At 51.3% G+C, this 22,887-nt stretch overlaps 5 protein-coding genes across 5 annotated transcripts; 4 read left to right on the top strand and 1 right to left on the bottom strand.

Annotated features, from left to right (window-relative positions):
- Positions 1-239: 239 nt before the first annotated feature.
- MYCGRDRAFT_39514 (uncharacterized protein) lies at positions 240-6,233 on the top strand (the record flags this gene model as incomplete). The annotated part of the gene is made up of 1 exon (XM_003854567.1): positions 240-6,233. One exon carries the CDS (start codon positions 240-242, stop codon positions 6,231-6,233), a length of 5,994 nt encoding a protein of 1,997 aa, XP_003854615.1.
- Positions 6,234-6,934: 701 nt separating this feature from the next.
- On the top strand, positions 6,935-10,174 carry MYCGRDRAFT_69304 (calcium channel protein; the record flags this gene model as incomplete). Its single annotated transcript, XM_003854568.1, has 1 exon — positions 6,935-10,174. One exon carries the CDS (start codon positions 7,265-7,267, stop codon positions 10,172-10,174), a length of 2,910 nt encoding a protein of 969 aa, XP_003854616.1.
- Positions 10,175-10,602: 428 nt separating this feature from the next.
- Positions 10,603-11,431, top strand: MYCGRDRAFT_69303 (uncharacterized protein; the record flags this gene model as incomplete). Its single annotated transcript, XM_003854569.1, has 3 exons — positions 10,603-10,687; positions 10,745-11,038; positions 11,159-11,431. 3 exons carry the CDS (start codon positions 10,652-10,654, stop codon positions 11,429-11,431), a joined length of 603 nt encoding a protein of 200 aa, XP_003854617.1.
- Positions 11,432-12,627: 1,196 nt separating this feature from the next.
- MYCGRDRAFT_91389 (uncharacterized protein) lies at positions 12,628-13,679 on the top strand (the record flags this gene model as incomplete). Its single annotated transcript, XM_003854570.1, has 2 exons — positions 12,628-12,832; positions 12,889-13,679. 2 exons carry the CDS (start codon positions 12,628-12,630, stop codon positions 13,677-13,679), a joined length of 996 nt encoding a protein of 331 aa, XP_003854618.1.
- A 455-nt stretch (positions 13,680-14,134) lies between these two features.
- MYCGRDRAFT_103556 (uncharacterized protein) lies at positions 14,135-14,923 on the bottom strand (the record flags this gene model as incomplete). Its single annotated transcript, XM_003853617.1, has 1 exon — positions 14,135-14,923. A coding segment is annotated over one exon (240 nt), but the record flags the coding sequence as incomplete, so codon positions are not given.
- Between the last annotated feature and the right edge of the window lie 7,964 nt (positions 14,924-22,887).

The raw sequence follows: 22,887 nt of genomic DNA, 5'->3' as shown, positions 1-22,887 counted from the left end.
AGATGCCGGAAGTCGTATGCGCCATGCGAGACTCTCTCCTTCAAGACAGCGCTACGACGGACAGTGAACTTCAACCTGTTTTTGCCGAGCTGAGTGTGTCTCTGCCATTACGAAGCCGAGGGAAGCGACCGCGGAAGCGAAGGAGAATCTCGGTCGAAGAGCCAGAGACTCGGCAGTCGGCATTGCTTCACCAGACCACTAAGCTACTCACTGGCGTGGAAAACGCAGACATCTCAGCCATGCCATTGGTCGCCCACTCCGTTTATGCGACTCTTTCGGAAGAGGACAAATGTGCTGCGTGGAAATGTTTGCACGAGCTGGCGGAACACGATCTAGCCACTGCCACAGCTACCGTCACGCGCTTGATTGCGGTGCCGGAGTTGCAGAACAGCAAGCGGCCTCGCATCTTGTCAATGTTGGCGGTGCGTGCTTGCGTGCAGAGAAATGATACGCAGGAGCTCACAGCATTGGCAACGTCTGAGTTCGGTAAGCATTGCCTGGCGTCATTGCACAGCTCCATACGTGAACTGCGCATGGCTGCAGCGGAGTCATTGCCTGCTTTTCTGCGACACGATCTGCCAGAGGAGATCCGGATGTCCAATCGACAAGTGGCTCTGGAGTACCTCCGCACACTCTCCGACCGGGACATTGCTAGCGAGCAGGAAACTCTGATCGCTGCCTGGGGTCAAGTCGCAGTCTCATGCGGCGATCGAGAGTTGAATCTCGTGTTGCTTCGTTTGGTCGAGTACCTAGGACATCCTAATCCTTTGGTCTTGGGATACGCGTTCTCCGAAATCGATGCGATAGCCCACGCCAAAAGCAAGACAGTCTTGGATCTCTTTCAACCATTCTGGCGCTCCATTGCTGTTTCAGTCGTTCAGGATCTCGTGGCAAAGCCACAGAAGGCACAGCAGTTGTGCGAGCTCCTCAACATGGATGTCAGTGCATTTCTGTTGCTAACACAACGAGAGACGCTGCCATCCCTGGTGCTGACCAAGAAGAAAGACATCATCCAGCGAATCGCGAATGCCCGAGCAAACGGCAGCACCATTCGAGACGTATGCGTGCAGCCTCGGACCAATCTTGCGTCGATCATTACTCTGCTGCTCGTGCAAGCACCTGTTACAGATGCAGAGGAAGTCGCTTTCTCCTGCCTGGTGGAAGTTGATCCCGCGTTCAATAACACCGACATGAATGGTCTGGTCAAGCTCGACTCTGTGCTGGTTGCCTGCGAAATGCTGAAGCACTGCGGAGAGGAGGCTGAGAATCGCAAGTCTCGAGCATACGCAGCTTTTCAAACTGTCGCCAACATCAATGAACGCACACCGGGGCAGCGGAAAATGAACTCGAAACGTGCGCTTGCATCGTTCCTCGAACGCCACATTCTCGGCATCTTGACACACTTTTCGATGATACTCGAAGGTGGCATAGGAGCGGAGCCTACGTCCGAGAAGACAAGATGCCTCAAAGCAATGATTGAGATGTTTGAACTCACCAAGGGCCATCTGTCTGTTGCTCTCCCACAAATTCGGGCTTGTCTAACTTCAGCGCTCGAGATGCCAGAGACCTGCGAGGTTGCATTCAGCGCCTGGCTTGCGCTGGTCCCAGTCCTTGAAGCAGAAGACCTTGTCAACATCGTTGATGAGACATTTGTGATCATTGTTCGACATTGGGCAGCAGTCTCGCCTGAACTGCAACACAAGACATACGACATGATTGCGAATCTGATCAAGAAACACAATCGACTGCTTCACGAGAACATACTGACCCTGCCATCTCTCGGTGGAATCACACTTCTTGGAAAGTTTGCTGCCGAGTTCGAAAGATTGAAAGGCCAAGAAAGTGTGTCGAGCCAGTTTCGTGCATTCGCCAGGAGACTTCGCGTCGACGGCGATACCCTCGTTGTTCAAGCATTGACCGAGCTCGTTATTTTCCTGGAAGCGCAGCAGGGCTTTGTGTATGACACAGCTGCCAGCGGGAACCCATCTCCGGTACTATCCGAGCTACTGAGCGCATTGCTTGATGTCACCGTCAAGTACTCCAACACCGATGCGAAAGCAGCTGAACTTTGCGGGAAAGCTCTGGGCATCATCGGCTGTCTAGACCCCAACCAAGTGGAAGCCAAACGAAACAAGAGACAGCTCCTGGTTCTTTCCAATTTCAGCAGGCCCGACGAAGTCTTTGACTGGATCATGTTTCTTTTCGAGCATATCTTGGTCAAGTCCTTCAAATCAGTCACCAATACTCGTCAGCAAGGATTTCTCGCATTCGTCATACAGGAACTGCTTTCGTTTTGCGATCTGGAGGGTGCGTCCATGCTGCGACCACGTGGCTCTCAGGCTCCGGATTCCCTAAAGCGATGGAACGAGTTGCCGGAGCATATTCGTGCCACGCTCACACCACTCCTCAGCTCGCGATATGTAATGACGAGCAACAGCGTCGGCGCTCCCAATCGAGCGTATCCCAGCTTCTCTGTCGAGGCCAGTCACACCCAATGGTTGCGCATGATCACGCATGACCTGTTGTTCAAGGCGAAAGGCGACACTCCGAAGGTCCTGTTTCCCCTGCTTGCACGTACGATTCGAGGACATGACATCGCAATTGCACGATTCATCTTCCCGTATGCCGTGCTCAACGTCGTCGTTGGCGGCACAGTGCCAGAAGTGAAGGGCCTCACGGATGAGTTCTTGACCATTCTACAGACCTCGCCCCATGGTGCAGCGCAGCAAGAGACGGTTCGCTCATGCAGCGAGAACGTCTTTGCCGTTCTGGATTACATGTCGACTTGGCTGACAGAAAAGAGGAAAGACCTCTCGGAGACTCGAGCAGCAGCATACAAGACCGGCGTGTCTCCCAACGACTTCGACGAAGCTGAGAGCATGGGTCAAATTGACACTGTTGAGGCCTTTCTCGCTTCCATTCCTGCAAAGGTCATAGCGCAGCAAGCTGTTGAATGTCGCTCGTACTCGCGAGCACTGTTCCATTGGGAGCAACACATTCGTGCCAAGCGGTCACTGATTCCAGGTCCTCGTCTCTCAGAGGAGGGCACAGACTTGTATTCCAAGCTTCAAGACATCTACTCTCAAATCGATGAGCCAGATGGGCTTGAAGGCATCGCAGCTCATCTCACCATTGTTTCGGACGAGCAGCAAGCGATCAATCATGCCAAAGCTGGGCGATGGACCGCTGCTCAGGCGTGGTATGAGCTACAATTGACGGAAAGTCCGGGCGACACGTACTTACAGCACGATGTGCTCAATTGTCTGCGAGAGACCGGGCAGTATGCGCCCCTACTAAGATACGCCAATGGATTTCTGGACGCCGCTCAGGACGAACCACCAGATGAAGCAACGTCGCAAATTTCTATACTTCCCCTCGCCGCAGAGGCAAGCTGGATGACAGACAACCTGACAGGACTTGAGAGCCGTCTGAAGCTGTTCCAACCGGACCCTACCCACGACTTCAATGTTGGCATTGCGAGAATCCTGCTCTACGCCGAGAAAGGCTCCGAGGAGCACTTCGTCAAGGAACTCACGTCACTGAGAAAAGCTGTCACGGACGGGCTGTCGATGGCCGGCACCGACTCCCTCCAGGCGTGTCACGACGAGATCATGAAGCTGCACGTTTTGCACGAATTGGAAGTCTTGATGCGAGTGGACCAGGAGCAAGTCAGCCAGCTCCTCAACATTCTGGATAAACGTCTCGCTGTCATCGGCTCATACATCCAAGACAAGCAGTATGTGCTTGGCATTCGCCGTGCAACTATTCGAGTGCGCGCCGATAATCCCTTCACCATGCCGCAGTATGGAAGTCTGTGGCTGACCACTGCGAGGCTCGCACGACAGACGAAGAACACCAGCAGTGCTTACAACGCGGTACTGAAAGCGCTTGAGTGTGGTGAGCAAGGATCGAAGCTTGAAGAGGCTCGACTTCTCTGGCATGAAGGCCACCAGCGCCAGGCCATTCAGGCATTGGACGCAGCGATAATATCTGGAGTATTTGAGTCTGGCGATGAGGACATCGGCTCACTCCCGGTGACCGATCCTACCGCAGGTCAGAAACAGAACATGCTTGCAGGCAAGGCTTCTCTACTTTTGGCAAAATGGCTGGACGCGTCTGGGCAAAGCCAAACCAAGGATATGACCGATCGATACCGGACCGCTGCTCAGCGCTATCAGCGTTGGGAGAAGGGCCATTACTATCTTGGTAAGCATTACAGCAAGCTGCTGGACGCGCAGAAGGCATTGCCGAAGGAGAAGCGATCACAAGCCTTCCTGACTGGCGAGATGACCAAGCTGGTGATTGACAATTCGCTTCGATCCATTCCTTTCGGGAACAAGTATTGGCACGAGACTATTCCCAGAATCCTTACTCTCTGGCTCGAACTGGGACAAGACTCCGTGAAGAAGGACCCCAGAGAAGACCAGGCAATTTTCGAGAGACGATCCAAAGCTTTGGCGATGTGCAATAAGCAGTTGCAGAAGTACTTTGAACGAGTTCCGCCCTACGTGTTCTACCACGCTCTACCGCAGCTCATCTCAAGAATCACACATCCTCACCCAGAGGTCTGGAAGCAGCTGCGCAATATCCTGGCTCGTATTGCCGCGGCTCACCCCAGTCAGGCTTTATGGAGTATGCTGCCTGTTGTCAAAGCGACTGACAAAATGAGAGTGGAGCGAGGAACTGAGGTCCTCAACATACTGAGAGACCCCAAGAGCAAGTTGAAGTCCGATACCACCGGCATCGATTTGAGGACGATGATCCAGCAGGGTCAGCGACTGACAGATGGGCTGTTACTGGCTGCCGAGCATCCTATCGAGGGCAGGTCTTCGCATGTGAGCTTGACCAAGGATCTCAAATTCAATATGAAACTGGCTCCCAGCAATCTCGTTGTACCGGTCGAAGCGACACTGATGGCGTCTGCGCCGGCGACAGCAACTTCCGAGACCATTCGTCGTCACAAAGCATTCACTTCGGACAAGGTCACGATTCAGTCATTTACGGATGATGTGCTCGTGCTGCAGTCTTTGCAGCGTCCCAAGAAAATCAACATGCGAGGTTCGGACGGCAAGCTGTATGGTATTCTGTGCAAGCCAAAGGACGATCTTCGCAAGGACCAACGTCTGATGGAGTTCAACGGCATCATCAACCGAGCTCTCAAGCGCAACACCGAGAGTGCCAAACGTCGCTTATACATCAAAACATACGCCGTCACTCCGTTGAGCGAAGAGTCTGGAACTCTCGAATGGGTGGAGGGTATCAAGCCTATGCGCGACATCCTGCTCAACATCTACTCTCGCAAAGGCATCCGGCCAAACTACACCGATATCAAAAAGACTCTCGACGACGCTTCTTCCGCCCCCGAAAACGCCGATCTCTTCCGCACCAAAGTCCTCTCCCTCTTTCCTGCCTCCCTCCACGAATGGTTCACCGAAACCTATCCCGAGCCGGAAATCTGGTTCAACGCCCGCCTTCGCTACGCCCGCACCGCCGCCGTCATGTCCATGGTCGGTCACGTCCTCGGCTTGGGTGACCGCCACGGCGAGAACATCCTCCTCGAAGAAGGCACTGGCGGCGTCTTCCACGTCGACTTCAACTGCCTCTTCGACAAAGGCCTCACCTTTGAGAAACCGGAAATGGTCCCTTTCCGCCTCACCCACAACATGGTCGACGCCATGGGCCCGTACGGCTACGAGGGACCATTCCGCAAGTCGAGCGAACTCACTTTGGGTTTGCTAAGACAGGAGAAAGACACGCTGATGACGGTGCTGGAAACGTTCTTGTACGATCCCACGACGGACTTTGTCAATACGAAGAAGAAGCGGTCGACTACCCCTGGCGTGCCGGAGACGCCGACGGAGATTCTGGAGAGTGTTGCGACGAAGTTGAAGGGATTGTTGAGAGGGGAGACGGTGCCGTTGAGTGTGGAGGGTTATGTGGATGCTTTGGTGCAGGAGGCTACGAGTGATTTCAGGTTGGCGAGTATGTATATTGGTGAGTATTGCCTTGGGGAGAGGTGGTTTATGATGAGAGCGGTGTTTGCTGACATGAATTGCAGGCTGGTGCTCGTTTTTGTGATAGATGATGATCGATGGTTTTGTCGGAGGAGTATGTATGCCATTGTGAGGAATGCGAGGGCCGTGGATGCGGTAGCGTTGTCGTATGCCGCGCCCCGGTTCATCTTGGGAGATGTGGAGAGAAGTGGAGGAAGACTTATTATGCATGTATCATGACCGGGTCAACGGTACGACGAGCGAATCCGCTATACAGTACCTCCTTTCGCCTGCTCGATTGGTACAACCCAGGCCGTTGCGGTGCAAATTGAGCAAAGCGGGATGAGCGGCACAGAGGTATTTCCAGATCTCAACTGCCAAACCTAGAATACACATGCGTCCGTTCAACCATTGATTAACATTGATGGGAAAGCGACGAATGTTGAGGATGACACGACGCACGGCAGAGTCGGCTCCAGCAAGAACACGAAGTCGACGGTGCGAGCCAGGATCGATATGCCCGATACGAACTAGCGGCTTTGAGGATATGGTTCTGGAAGGCGGGCTGTTGGGGATGTATTTTTGGCATTTTATGGGGAGATCTTCGGGCCAAAGTCTGTGAGGATGTGGTTGGAGTAGATCGAGTGAGAGGAGACGGATTGAAGTGATGGAAGCAAGATTACAACGCCAGAAGAGCGCGTCAATGGATCGCATCAAGGAAGTCCGAAACAACTCGCATCTCAGCAAGCGAACTTGGCGAGAAGGACGAAGCATTCCGGTCCCTGGGGCTAGCCCCCATCTGGTGCCTCCACACGCGGTTACGTACCTCGTGCGCGGCAGCTCATCCCTGCATCCCTGCACCCACGATCAGCAAAACTTTCAACGACGACGACGTAATATTCTTCATCTCCTCCTTGATCTACTCTTCTCCTTCCTGACATCTTTCTTCCTATTGACCTTGTTACTCTTCACCTAACGACTTCCTTCCACGACTCTCGTTTTCCGGCATTGTGGTGCTTCTTCGGTTGGACCATATTTCATTGCAGGGAGTTTGCTCGGGCATCTTCGTATTACGGGAGATTCACCTGAGGTCAAGGAGGACTCACTGAACTGTCGTTACTCACCCGTCGAGTCTTCGATCTGCCGGAGAAGAATACAGACTTGCTCCAGCTCGCACACAGGACACGGCAGGCCGTTTCTGAGACATCATCCGGCTCGACCCTCCATCACGCCACTTTTCACGAATTAGCTCCCTCCAACGCCCAACGAGCATGTCCAGCAACCTCCATCCCTCCAGCAGCAAACATCAACGCTTCTCCCGCGAAGGCTTTAAGCCTATACCCAACGATCAACTACAAGACTACCACAGCATGCACAATCCCAACGACGCGACCGTCGACATTCCCCTCGAGCAAGTCCGCACCAACGCCAGCAGCGGCGGCGGTCTACGCAACCAATCCGTTACGGCTGGACTTCACGAAACCCTCACACCTCCCAACGAACACGATGAAAAAGCGGGATTCTTCCGCGGAAGACGGCACAAGCCCGATCCGAGGGCGAAAGCCAATGGCACGGGAAAAGTAGGATATGACGGAGAAGAGGATACACTCACGACCATGGGCAAGATTTACGAGAAGATCTTTGGATTCTCCATCATCACGAGATATTTCTTATACGTCTTGCCGCTGGGCTTGATGATTGCCGTGCCCATTATCGTTGGCGCGACGGTGGGTGGGAAGAAGAATCCGCCCAAGATCGGAGGTGTGCCGATTGTCTGGCTCTTCACATGGATCGAGATCATCTGGCTGAGTCTATGGGGCTCGAAACTGGTGGCCCACTTTTTGCCGTACGTGTTTCAGATGCTGGTGGGCGTCGTCAGCAGTGGGGTGAGGAAGTACTCGACGGTGATTCGCAAACTGGAGATTCCGCTGAGTCTGGTGGGATGGGCGGTGACTTCGGTGGCGACGTTTAAGCCGCTGATGACGAGAAATCCGTATAATCGCGCCAACAGCAATCAACACCCAGGGAAATGGGTGGACATTGTGCAGGCCATTTTGGGCGCAGCCGTGGCGTCTTCGTTGGTTTTCCTGGCGGAGAAGGCGATTGTCAACCTCATCCAGATCAACTACCACCGGAAACAGTTCAATGCGCGGATTAAGGATTCTAAGAGACAGGTGTACATTCTCGGACTGCTATACGATGCTTCGCGGGCGCTGTTTCCGGCGTACTGCCAGGAATTCATGGAGGAGGACTACCTAATTGCGGATCAGTTGGATCTGACGGGATTAACCCACAAGGGAAAGAAAGGGAAGTCTGGGCACAACAGGACTGGATCTTCTACACCTATGAGGTTAATCCAGAACATCGGGCGAGCGGGAGACAGAGTCACTTCTGCATTTGGACATGTTGCGCAGGAAATCACTGGACGACAGGTGTTCAATCCGAATGCTTCGCACTCGGTTGTCGTGCAGGCATTGGAGAAAAAGCGCACGTCCGAAGCTTTGGCTCGCCGAATCTGGATGTCACTTGTCGAGGAAGGTCGTGAGGAGTTGCTCGAGGAGGACATACTTGATGTGCTGGGACCGAACCGACAAGTGGAAGCGGAAGAGGCATACTGGGCCCTCGATCGAGACGGTAATGGTGACATTTCTCTTGACGAGATGATCATGACCGTGACCGAGTGGGGCCGCGAACGTAAGGCGATCGCAACCAGTATGGTCGATGTCGCGCAGGCAATCAACGTGCTCGATCGACTCTTGTGCGCAATCGTGTTGGTCGCGATTGTGTTCATCTTCATCGCTTTCCTCAACACCAACTTTGTCACTACTCTGGCGACTACTGGAACGGCTCTCCTCTCGCTTTCCTTCGTCTTCTCGGTCACCGCGCAGGAGGTGCTCGGATCCTGCATCTTCTTGTTTGTCAAGCACCCGTACGACATTGGCGATCGCATCGACATCGGCGAGAACCACTTCATCGTGGACCACATCAGCTTGCTATTCACCGTCTTCAAGAGAGCCAATGGTCTCAAGACGGGCCAGCTATGCCAGTATCCGAATGTCGTCCTCAACTCTCTGGCTCTCGACAACATCAGCCGCAGCAAAGCGCAGACCGAGCAGATTACCCTTGACATCGACTTTGACACCACCTTCGACGACATACAAATCTTGAAGACCGAACTCAGGAATTTCGTCAGCGACAAAGACAACAGCCGCGACTTCTACTCCGACCTGGAAGTCGAGGTCCTCGGCACAACCGACATGTCCAAGCTGCAACTCAAAGTCGAAATCAAGCATAAATCGAATTGGGCCAACGAAACCCTCCGCGCCGCCCGAAGAAGCAATTTCATGTGCGCGCTAGTCGCGGCATTAAGAGCCGTACCCATCAATCCACCAGGCGGCGCCGGCGACATCGCCGGCACAGCCGCCAACCCCAACTATGCCGTCACAATTTCCGACTCGGAAGCGAAAGAAAACGCCCAACAAACCGCCATGGAACGCGAAAAGGCTCGTCTCGTACCGGTCAAGAAAATCGAAGAAGCGAAAGCCGACCTCGACCTGGCACCGTCCAATTCCGGCGCCGTCTCTTCCGGCGACCTCAAAGTCATCTCCGAACTCAACGCCCGCGACCCCGGCGCCAACGCCGCGCAATTCGACAATGAAGCCTGGACATCCTCTCGCGATGATACCTCCACACTCGGCGGCCGCCACTCAATCGATCACCAAGACATCAGCGATGTGAGGAATATGCTCCGCCGCGCATCCACCCGCGGGAAGAGGAAGCCCGGCAGCGACGTCTCTCGCGCGCAGTCCAATATCACTGGCCAACTACCCACCATCCCAGCCGAAGAACACTACGGTCTCGGCGACTATCCCTCCTACGGTCAACAACAAACGGGCGTCACGCCCGCGAGTTTCCCCTCCCCTCCGCCGATGAACTCCGCTGGACCGGCTTCGTGGCGACCTACGCTTGGCCAGACCATGCCGAGTCGTTACCAGACTGCGCAGAGCGGGGTGCCGACTACGAGTTCGCAGGGGGTGGAGATGGGTTCGATTCAAAGGGAGGGAACGGAGGGAGTTTATGGCACACAGACTGCGCCGGTGAGGAGGCAGACGGGGAGTGAGGAGGAGGTGTTTGATGAGAGGGATGGGAATGGGAATGTGAGGCCTTATAATGGTGTTTGAATGAAGGGTTCGAGGACTGGTGCATAAAAAGCGGGTTTTGAGCATTTTCAATGGTATTAAGGGTGTACATGGGATACGGAAAATGGGCCGTCTGCTGGGGATAGCGACGTGGCGTTATGTATGATGGCTGGCTTTGATACTAGCTGATGAGATGAGATCGAGAAAAGCAATGTTCTATGTTCAACATATGGTGTGCATAAGCAGCGGAATATACACAAGTGAATTGTGCATTTGCCCAAGCGTGTGGTCTGTCTCCCCGCGCATGTGAAAGACGCTCGTGCTCGGCGGGGCTGTCTCCGGTTGTGACGTGGGGTTGCCTCCAGGCCTCGAGCATCCGTCACTTGGCGCAGCTCTTCCACATCTTCGACCTACATACACTTCTTGACCCAACAACTCCCACCGACCAACAACCTCGCCGCCGCACAGTCTCCGGCCCCGCCCTCCACCCGAGCGACCACCCCGCCCATCCCACCCACAATGTCCGGCCTCGAAAAAGCCCTCTTCAACCTCAAAGTCCGCTCCTCCCCTCTTCCCCCCTCCTCACCCCCTCCTAACCCTCCCTCCTCATAGTTCACCGCCAAACAACTCAACCGCCAAGCCGCCAAAGCCAGCAAAGACGAAACCGCCGAAAAAGCCAAACTCAAAAAAGCGCTCGCGGCCTCACACACCGACATAGCGAAGATCTACGCGCAAAACGCCATTCGGAAGAAGAATGAGAATTTACAATTGTTGACTCTTGCGTCGAGGATTGATGCGGTGGCGAGCAGGGTGCAGACGGCGGTAACGATGAGGCAGGTTACGGGGAGTATGGGGAATGTGGTTAAGGGGATGGATCAGGCTATGAAGAGTATGGATTTGGAGAAGGTGAGTTGCGACACAAATCGGTGAATGGGCGGAGGTGTACTTTGGAGGGAGGGATGGAGATGTCCCGGACAAAGACATCCATGGAAGGAGAAGTATGCTGACAGGGTACTTGCGATACAGATCTCAGCAGTAATGGACAAATTCGAAACACAATTCGAAGACCTCGACGTCGCAACCGGATACTACGAGAACGCGACGAGTTCGGCAACGGCGACGGCCACGCCGCAGGAGGATGTGGATCGCTTGATGAGTCAGGTCGCGGACGAGGCGGGTGTGGAGCTGTCGCAGGAGATGGCGGGTGCGACGCCCGCGAAGGGGATTCAGGCGCCTGCTGCGGTGGAGGAGGAGAGGGAGGATAAATTGGGGGAGAGGTTGAGGGCGTTGAGGAGTTGATGTTGGAGGCGGAGGGAGAGAGGAGAGGAATGGTCCTATGGTGCTGTTGGAGTTTGGGCGTTGGGATACTGTGCCTTCTTGGCACTGATGTGGTGCAACGAGATGGACATAGATGATGGGGTTTGGAGAGGGTCCGGGCAAGAGTACTACGGTTCGAACGAGCTGATGACATGATAGCGACAGAAGCACTTTTTGGCCCTTCGCAGCGAAAGTTCCCACCTGTCTCTCGAAGGGTCGTAACACTCCCGGAAGGTAGCACCCCAGCTGTCCACGATGCTACCGAACGAGCTCCAGATTCGAGCAAGACATCACATGAACCGGGCGAGCTGCAGGCATTCTTCCTAGGCGACATTACTACGATTCGAACAAGCTGATGAGAGGATAGCGACAGAAGCGCTTGATTGTTCAGCGAAATACTCCCTTCATATCCCGGACTGCATACCGCAAATAGCAGGTGCCACGCATTATCGCAAAGGAGCAGTCCACCGGGCTCCAATCATCGCCGCTACGCTTAACGCCATTCGCCTGCAGCTTGAATGTCACATGATTCGAACAAACTGCAGATAGCCCATTCAATCAGGAAGCGTAGCCTGCACACTACTCTGTGCGGAACCTAACCCTGGTCTACGTTCTGTATTCGGCAGGTGTGCTCTCGCTCGTACGGTGGCAAGGCGATAACAAAGCACCATAAGCCTCGCTAACAACCAGGTACTCTCTCTAGCAACCGGTCTCAGCCTTGTGTCGCTTGGCATACCACATCGGGCAGGTCTGAGATCTATGCACTAGCTACAAAAGCACCTGTCTATATTAGGCAGCTCGCAAGGGATGCTGCAAACGAGCCGTGATCGGCATCGCCGAGCCTAACAAGGTTTCGACTACTTCCTGATTAGGAAGGTGCTCTGGGGTTTTCAGCCTCCAGGTTGGCCGACCACGGCGGGCGATATAGGTCACTGGTGAGATATTAATGGCTTGTTCCGTCGGGTTGAGAAGGCAATTTCTCGCGACTGCTGTATATTGTTGACTGGGCTTGCTCTGATGCCGGCAAATCAATAAGACGAGGCCCTCTGCTACCCAATATCGCCGAGTTGGAGGTCTCACTGCAATCCTTGAAGAGCTGGACATTGCAGAACTAGCTTACTTGGCGTTCGACCTCACCTATTGACGGCCACCCGAGGGTGGCGATACTTCGGACCATCATGACTTACAACATTCCCGATGAGAACACACCAAAACCACCAGGACAAACAAGACCCTACCCACAACCTACAACAACAGGCGAAATCGATTTCACGGTCCCTTCGACGGGCGAACAAGTCAAAACAGCATACAAAATATGGGGCACTCTCTCGCCGACCACAACACCACTCATATGCCTCCACGGCGGGCCTGGCATGCTACATAGTAAGCATCCTCCTCCTCACCACTCACATCCACCCACTGACACCCTCACTCACCAGACTACATGCTCCCCATCTCTCTCCTCGCAACCGACACCCCCACCCCCGTAATAATGTACGACCAACTCGGCTGCGGTCTCTCCACCCACCTACGGCACCACAACGCCTCCCCTGAATTTTGGACTCCCGCACTCTTTATCGCCGAACTCGAAAACCTCAAGTCCGCCCTCGGTATCTCCTCTTTCCACCTCCTCGGCCAAAGCTGGGGCGGCATGCTCGCCGCGCAATATGTCATTGAAGTCCAACCCAAGGGATTGCGGAAATTAGTGATTTGTAATTCTCCGGCCAACCTAACGACGTGGGCGAAGGTGTGCACGGCGTTGAGGGAAGCGCTACCGAGGGAGGTGAGGGAGGTCTTGGATCGGTGTGAACGGGAGGGAACCACGGATGGGAAGGAGTATCAGGGAGCGACGTACGCGTTCTATCGGAGGCATGTGTGTCGGGTTGATCCGTTTCCGGAAGAACTCGTCGCCAGTCTGGATGGTGTGGCAGAGGATAATACGGTTTATGGTACGATGAATGGGCCGTCGGAGTTTACTGTCGTTGGGAGTTTGAAGGGGTGGGATATTACGCCGGGGTTGGGGAGGATTAGTGAGGAGGCGGTTCCGGGGGGTGTGTTGTTGATGAATGGGAAGTGGGATGAGGCGCAAGATGAGACGATGGAGCCGTTTGAAAAGGGGATTGGGGCGAGGGTGAAGTGGGTTAGGTTTGGGTTGAGCTCGCATACGCCGATGTTGGAGGAGACGGAGGAGTTTTTGAGGGTGTTGAGGGAGTTTGTTGAGGAGGAGTAGGAAGGAGTGACGATATCTGCGTTGTTCCGCTCCGCATGCACTGCATGATGTGCTCCTCGGCGGCTTGGAGTATGCAGTCTGAGTGGGGTAGAGGACATGAGCTTCGGAGACATGAGATGGGCATATGGAGACATGAAGTCTAGTTTGCGGTGGGCAGACTTACGATGGCGTCTGATACCTGAATGACTAACACAAGTAGGGCAGAATGGGAACGTACTCTGACCAGTTCTGTCACCATGAAGATTGACTCGATGCTGGTGTCTGACGACTTCCGTGTCGAGAGGAGAGCGGCATGAGGAGAGTGGTATGAAGACGTTTACAAGGAGACATCTACAAGTGACAGGGAGACAGCGACAAGGAGACAGCGACAAGGAGACAGTGACACGGAGACAGTGACACGGAGACAGTAACAAGGAAACAGTGACAAAAAGAGAGCGAGAAGACGATGTGTGGTTGATGACATTGGTATTTGTGCTTGAGCTGACGTAAAAAGCTCCCAGGTCGCCACCAGCGCCATCGCATGTGACGACGCCCTCCTCTTTGTCTCTTCTTCAAACGAGTGTGGTGTCCTTTTCTTCAGAGGCCAAGGACTGCAAGCAGAAAGCATTGATGCGTCGGCGTCGTTGATTGAGGGTGTCATGCTTTCGGGAACACCAGGCCGTGCCAGTGACGGTGCACTTAAGCATTGCAGTAGCATGAATTCGGGTCGTCGCCGCCGCTGCACAAGAGGAGAACGTCAGCACAGGTGCCGTGGTGGAACTTGAGACGGAAGAGGTGTCTTACCAGCTGCCACCATGGCCGGCGCAGATGACCGTGTTGCAGTAGTTGTTGTCGCACTGCGACGACCTCACGTTAGCGACGGGAGCGGAAGGAGGTGAGGGAGGCACAATGTAGCCTACCGCGGCGGCGCCGAGGGCGACGAAGACGGCCATGATGAGAGCGGTGATCTTCATGTTCAATGCTTGGTTGTGGTGTTTGGGGTTGTGTCGAGTCGTATTCGAGATTTACGCGAGTCGCCTGGTTTGCAGTCGGAGGTGAAGTGGCAGTCGGAGGGTGATGAGCTTACTTGTACTCCTGTGGCCGTCTCGAGATGTCTCTGGACCGCCGGAAAAGGGCGGTGTCGTCTCATGAAATCAACAAGCACCGACCTGGCAAAGGGAGATATGGTGACGCAGCCCGTCAGCAGCTCCCCTGCATTTTGGCCCAGCTCTTGTGACGATTCTGGGGACGGCCGGCAGTAATGGGCGGTGTTGTGACTTGTCAGATTACAGCAACAGGCATCGTCCTGGAAGATCGACGGCTGCTGACCCAGGGCCAGTCCGGTAGATGAGTTGAGTGGCGTGAACGCTTTGACGTGATCCAATTTTGGCTCTGAATCACACCATTGTCCGGTAGATTGTGAGTGGAGTGACCTCTCAATCACGCGTGAGTGAAAGCAAGGTTTGCAAGTGCATGGGGAGCCGTGTCAGGGAACGACTAGGGTGTCGCTGCTCCGGGCCTGAATCGGGCCTGGAACAGGCCCGATACAGACCCGATACAGACCCGATGCAGACCCGAGGATGCCCTAAGCGAGGCTTAGCACACACATTCCCTTTCTGTTCCCTTCCGCCTCCCTTCGTTATACTCGGTAGGCAATATAGACATTCGCATACAGACTGCTTACACGTGTTAGTTGCTACCTAGTTACACTACCCTTATAGTATATTACCTTAAAACCTACTAAGGGATTAGCCGCGCTAAGTACTAGAGTAGGTACTATTAACCCCCGATTTAGCGCCGAATTAGAACTAAGAAATGCCTCTTAAGATACAGCCGGACGGCCGAGGCCCGAGCAACGCCCTATCGTTATTAAGACTTAGTAACCTACCGAACGAAGAGGATAAGCGAGATAATATAGGAGGCCGATATATAGGAACACCCGATATAGATCCGGAACAGACCCTAACGGATATAGGAACAGACCCGAATACGGACCTAGACTATCTATAGGTCCCTTAGCATATTAGAGACTATATCTAGGAACTAAGGTAGGTTTAGATCGCGCCTATAACGGCGAAGTAACGAGCGGCGCATATTAAGGCTCGCTAAGATACCGCCGCTATATACGATATAGAGCTAGACTTTATTAAGAAAAGGAAGAGAGCTCCCTCTAGCCTATAATTAGTAGAGAGAGGAATTAGGTCTAAATTAGACCCGATTTAGAGCCTTCTTAAGTCCGGACTAGGATGTACGCTAGAGACCTCCTCCCTAGAAGCTCTTTATATATAGGTTAGCGACTACGAGAACCGTTTCTATTTCTATAACGTTCCCTATAATATAACTGCTAACAACCGGTCTCGCTATACCGCCTAGGCTATCGAACGAGTTAAGCCGAAGGACCTCCGCGCTACTATCGTACGGTACTAGGTAGACTACCCTAACGACTACGCCTTAGATACTATTTTCGAATAGAGCGACCTTAAGGAGGTACTCCGCGACTAGATTACCCCGAAGGCGACCCGTATAGCGGAGCTCGCGACCTAATATTAGTACTATAAATAGCTTAATAACTAGTCTATAGGCAACTTCTATATATATATATAAGGGCTCGAGGCTCGTATAGACGTAGTACTAATAATAAACGATAAAGAAAGGTAGAACCGGAAGAGTTTCTACTACTCTAAGCTATTGGAGGACCTTTAGAAAGAGATTAATAAGAACGAGAAGCTCGCTAGTACGTATAATATAGTAGAACTTATAGACATCGTAGCGATCTACGAGAACGTCTATTTTCTAAAAGGACGCCCTAGGGCTCGCGATACTAAACTAAGGAAGGACCCGGAACAATCCCCTTCCGGCCCTACTACAGCTACGAATCCGTCCTAGACCCCGAAGGGTCGGGGCGGAGGTCGACTAGGCTAGAGGGGTAGCCGCGGAAACTTCGCCTACTATATAAATAATATACCTACTTCCGGCGTTAATCGTATACTAGCGGGGCAGGTCGGGGAGGTAAAAGAGTAGCCCTAGTTAAAGTTGTCGTCGTATAACTTAGCTCCCTTAAGCTAGGGCCGAAAATAAGAGGGAAGGAAAGGAGACTAGCTATTAACGTCTAGATCCGCGACGGCGACGGTAGGCTCTAGACGCTAACGGCGTTAGTCGACTATAGCGCTTAGATTAACCTTATCTCCTAATATAAGGTCTAATTACTTTAGCTCCCGAGCAATAGGGCACCGGCACTAAAGGTTAAGTTCTTAAACGACTATTAGATAACAGTCTATAAGGGCTACGACCATCGACATCCGCACTTCCATTGCACACCCAATATTGACCTGTTCTTCACCAAACACGCACCATTCGAAAGCCCTTATCAAGGCCGTTCTAACGAACCCGCATTTACCCCGCTGCCCTCAAAACCTACGCCGCTACTAGAGTTCAAAGATTCACCTTGTTACCCCCTTTGGGGTGCAAATTTTGCTAAACTCCGGGATTTGGCCCCCACCTCCGAAACCTTATTCCGACCTTACCTCCCCTACACTCGGAATATTCCCTGTTTAGGGCATTGCACAAGGAAGGTTCACAACCTATACTACAACACTTTAACACACTACAACACAACTAATACGCCGCCGATTCGGACGCTGTGTAGCCCGTTTAAAAGCCCTCGACGAGAGCTTTTATTCTAGCTATTAAACGCCTGATTTAGTCGAATTTTGAAAGAGCTAAAGGCCAAACAAGAGCAGTGTTCCTAGGATACACAAACATATATATACACTTAGTTCTCTCTACACTAGAGTTACCTGTTGTCCTACGCCGCCGAGAGAGGAAGCTAAAGGAGCAGTATAGTTTAGTAAGGACGAATTTGCACCTCTAGGGATTAGAGTAGTAGTACTAGCTATATAGCTAGATACTCTATATAGAGTATAGGCCTACCTTTCCCTAGAGACAAAGGTTGTCCCGAACCTGCTACAGCTACCCGCAGAACGCCTCTAAAGCCTGCTACAAAGACGCACGTTGCTATAGGCTAGAGTACTTCCTAGAAGCAGAGGTATATTTATATATCTCTTCTCTCCTCTTTAAAGTATACCTTCTCCTATACTCTTTTATAGTAGGGAGAAGAGTGCCCTAGTGTCGCAAGTAGGCTAGGACCCGAACGCGATTGGAAATAGAGACGAACAAGCAGCCCTCTCGGCGTAAGACTGCTAAGCCTCTTTTTAAACAACAAACAATAATAACAAGACAATGTCTACCGAGACGGAAATAACAGACGTAAGCTTAGCCCCTTAGACTCTAAAAGCTACGGCTAGAGGGGACGAGGAAGTTACGTTTGAGTCTCTTAAAACCCTGCCGTTGCCGGAGGAACTACTAAAAAGAACCGGCATTCCTTTCCTACCTAGGAAAAGGTAAAACTCCTTCGAATTTAGTATCTCCCCGACTCGCAGCCCTTCTCTTGGAAAGAAACAAATACTCTCTTATACGCCCGCGAACGAGAAGATCCTACAAGCCCGACAGCTACTAGTCGAAGCGGCGGGGGATCTAGTCGGGTTTCTAGGAGAACAAACCCGGGTTCTCGACCTTCTCGAAGTCTTTCGGCACTTTACCGAGCGTACAGACTTTAGAACAACGTCCCAAATCCTCGCAAAGCAAGTCTCGAACCTAGAAATAACAACAAAGAAACTAGCAGCATAGGCGAAGAAGCCTACTTTCGCAGACGTTATTAAGGGAGACAGCGGATCCGCTACCTCTACCTCTACCTCCTTGATAACAAAGACAACATAACAACAACAACAACAATAACAACAACAACAACAGTAGACGACCGTCTCCCGGAGGGCTAGCAAGCCGAAAGAACAAGTAGAACCGATGCCTCTTATCCTTGTACTAAAGGATAAAGAGAAGGAACTCGACTAGATCGCAACCCGAGACAAAATTAACGACGCTCTTAAAGGCGAAGACCAAGAGCTAGCTGTCCTTGCGATAAAGAAATCATTTTGGGGTAACATTGTCCTAAACTTTGTAACAGAGAAAGCCCGCTAACGAACGATCGATAGCCTTACTAAGGTTACCGATATCGTAGGCGAGGTACGGGTAATAGAGGACTCTCTCTGGCATAAGGTCGTAGTCTACGGCGTCTCGACCGCGAACTTTAATACGCTAACGGGCCTATAGGACATTTAACGAGAAATTAAGACCTTTAATAGAGGTCTTAAACTCGCAGGCACCCCGATTTAGCTAACAAACGAAGAGAGAAGAAGGACTCTTACTAGGGCGACAGTTCTAGTAGGTTTTGCCACCGAGGAGGAGGCAAAAAGGGCTATTCAAAACCGTCTATACGTAGGCGCGGACAGCCTAAGAGTCGAAAAGGCGAAGGATCGTATACAATAGAAAGGGAGGCCCCTAGAACGTTCTATATGTTAGAACACTCTCTACGGATTTTCTACGTTAATCTTAACCGATCTATCGAGGCTACAGAGTCTACCTTAGACGTCGCGGTTAAGCAGAAAGCCGACCTTCTACTAGTCTAGGAACCGTAGACTATAGAAGACCCGATAATAGGCTACAAAGAGACAAGATCTATCGCACACCGGGAATACAACCAGCTATTCCTAACGACTACGGATTCGACGATCCGGCCAAGAACAATGCTATATATTAGCACAAGACTTAACGTTAATATCTCTCCTATTTTATTAGACGACAGCGACATACTTTCCTTTGTTATTTCAGATAAGAAGGGCAACAAGATCTAGATAGTTAATCTCTATAACGAGAAGGACCTTCGGGATACTAAGAACCCGCAAAACCGACGAACAACAGAGAGAATCCTCTACTCTCTACGCAACACGTTCCTTCTAAACACTCTACTAGTAGGAGACTTTAACCTTAGACACCCGTCCTAGGATCCGAGGGGAAAGGATACTACTAGCGCCCGCGAATTTATAAAGTAGATAGAAGACCAGGGCTTTACTCTACGTAATACGATAGGTGTCGGGACCTTCTATAGGCCGCACCTAGACGCAGAGTCGGTCCTAGACCTTACGTTTACAAGAGGATCCTTATCTACGAAAGAAATCGACTAGAGAACGATTCCGACAGGCTTAGACTATAAGGCTATATCTATAGACCTTATTAGCGCGCAAGATCGAGCCTAATAGAAGAAAGTAGTTCTAGATATAGCTTCCGCGGATTAGGAACTGTTTACAGATCTCCTAATAAGCAAGGCGACGTCTATTAACTATACGAACTCCCTCGACGACATCGCAGACTCCTTAACCTCGTATATTACCGAATCGATGCGGGGAGCAATCCTAGAGAAAGTAGTACACGCCTGCGCAAAACCTTAGTAGAATAGAGAGCTACGCACGCTACGCCGTACAATATCTAGAACATATAGACAGACCTTTACCTACGGACGTACGCCGACGCTAGACGAGAAAGAGGCGTATACGAAAGCGAGAAACGAGTACTTCCAAGCTATTAAAACAGCTAAGAAGAACTACTAGAACGCTTTCCTTAAAAAAGAAGACTCGAAATCTATCTTTAAAGCTATGTCCTATACTAGGAATAGCAGCCGAAGATAGATACCTACGATAAACAACGAAGATTCTTTCGAGGGGAAATATAAGGCCTTCTCTAAAGCCTTATTTCCGCGCCCTCCTGCCGAGGAACCTCTACCTAGCCGTTAGGAAGCGTATACAGCCGGGGATTAGGGCTGGACTACGCTAACCGAAGAGGAACTCGCTGCCGCCTATAGCACGAAGATAGTAAAAGGAAAAACGCCGGGCCTAGACGGTATTACGCAAGCTATTATTAGTAAAGCGTACGGCGCTATTCCTATTACCTTTCTACGTATATACAGTAGGCTACTCGACGAAGGACACCACCCCCGATGCTGGAAAGTTGCGACAGGCGTAGTTCTAGCAAAGCCGGGAAAACTAGACTATTCGGTCCCTAAGGCCTACCGAGTTATCTCTCTCCTAAACTACCTCGGCAAGATTAGCGAGAGAATACTCGCAAAACGCCTAGGGATTATCGCAGAGACGAAGCCCCTTCTACACGACTCGTAGTTAGGAGGGCGAAAGAAGAAATCGGCTATCGATACGGTACTTCTCTTAACGAACGAAATCGAGGAGAATCGAAGAAAGAAAAAGAAGACTTCGGTTATCTTCCTCGACGTAAGAGGAGCATACGACTACGTTACAAAGAACCGACTGTTAAGAATAATAATCCAGTTAAGGCTTCCGCACAGCCTTATACGTTAGGTTTAGTCGTTTATAAGCAATAGACGCCTACGAATAGCATTCGACGGACAGATACAGGAATTCTAGGACGTAGAGATCGGCGTTCCGCAAGGCAGCCCGATGTCTCCTATCCTCTTTCTTATCTATACGCGCGACATATTCTTCTCGCTATAAGGAGTTACTCCTAGTTCCTACGTCGACGACATTAGACTATCTACCTCGTCTACGTCCCTTAAGAAGAACTCTAAAGTACTAGAACGTAAGGCAAGAAGGCTAATAGACCTAGGAAAGAAGAACTCGATTGCTTTCGACCTAGCAAAGACAGACCTAGTACACTTCTCGAAAAGGAAAGGGTCCGATTGCCCGGTAATTCTTCCAAACGGCGATATTGTTCGCCCGGTAAAGAAAGCGATAAGGTGGCTTAGGATTTAGCTAGACGCCGGTCTTACCTTTAAGGAGCACATTGCAATAAGATCGGCATAAGCACAAGCAGCATTCTATCGATTAGAAAGACTAGCAAATACCGAACGCGGTCTATCTTCTATATCGTTAAGAAAGATCTACCTAGCCTGCGTTACTATAATAGCAGACTACAGGGCCCCGGTTTAGTAGCGGTCGAAAAAGAGTATAAAACCTCTAGTATCTCTATAAAGTAAAGCTTGTAGAAAGATCCTAGGCGTTTTCCGTACCGCCCTAAATGTCCCGTCCGAAGTAGAGTCAAATCTCTTCCCCCCGGATCTACGCCTAGAGAGACAGTTAATTTTATACTCTCTACGCGTAGCAAAGCTACCCGAAAACTACCCCGTAAGACTCGCTATCTAAAGCGCGCCTTCGGATACGCGAGAAGTCCGACACGAGGACTCGAGAGAGATACTTCCGCAAAAACGATAGAGAACACAGATATAACTACTCTATTATCGACTCCGACAATACAAGCATTTCGTAGAACACGAGAGGGCTAACTACGCAAAAGACGATCTCTTTAGCGTCTAGAAAACCCGATACGAAATAGCAAGACAACAGGAGATTAATAAGGTACCTAGGAATACAAATAGCTACCTTAGTCGATTTCTATAGAGCTCGCTAGGAAAACATAGAATAGGAGGAAGACGCGCTTTAACTAGTGCCTTCTATACTATCCTATTAGGACACGGATACCTAAAGTCCTATCTCTATCGCTTTAGACACGTAACGACGCTAGACTGCCCTTGCGGACGACGAGAAACAGCAGAACACCTCGTATGTAGCTGCCCTATCTACGATGTATTTAGGCTACTACCGCTACGACAAGCACAATCTCTACTAGAAATAGTAGAAGATAAGGAACTCCGGAAACACCTTACTACCTTTCTCTCGGACACAAAGATTGCTTCTAGGTCCTAGCACCTAGCAAGAGGCGAAGACGAGACCGTCTAGCCTACACTCCTTTTACTTTTCCTTATTTGTCTTTCTTTAAAGTCCTTCGATACTAGCTAGCTACTATCCTAGGCACGGGTCTTTCCCTAAGGTTAAGAGATACGAGAGAACAACGATTGTACATAGATAGACTGCTGTCGCGAGACAGCCGTCCTACATAGTCATAGACTCCTACAGGACGTAAATGGAACAAACAAACAAAACAAACAAACAAAAGGGCTACGACCTAATAGTACTAGCAAAGGACTCGAAAGGAGCTAAAAGAGGTATAAACTAGACCTTCTAGGTAGCTACCTTTACTAAATACGATATAGTACTTAGATAGGACTAGATCCTCGTATCTAACCCTCTTATCTATTTCCGGTCGGGGAGATTCGTATAGGCTATAGCTAACGACGATAGCGACGACGCGGAAGAAGAGGACGAGAGCTAGCCCTAAAGAGACTATCCTACTAGTATAGTACTATACGCTATCTTTAGCGGAGAGGCCGTATTCGAATAGGAAGGACAATTCCTAGTCGGATCGGCGGTATAGGAGGATAAGGAGGACGCCGACATTATCCCTAAAACAGTAG

The sequence above is a fragment of the Zymoseptoria tritici genome, chromosome 3 (genome assembly GCF_000219625.1).
Source record: "Zymoseptoria tritici IPO323 chromosome 3, whole genome shotgun sequence".
Taxonomy (NCBI): Eukaryota; Fungi; Ascomycota; class Dothideomycetes; order Mycosphaerellales; family Mycosphaerellaceae; genus Zymoseptoria; species Zymoseptoria tritici.
Note: the sequence above shows the minus strand (reverse complement) of the source record. Positions and strands in the feature narration are given on the sequence as shown.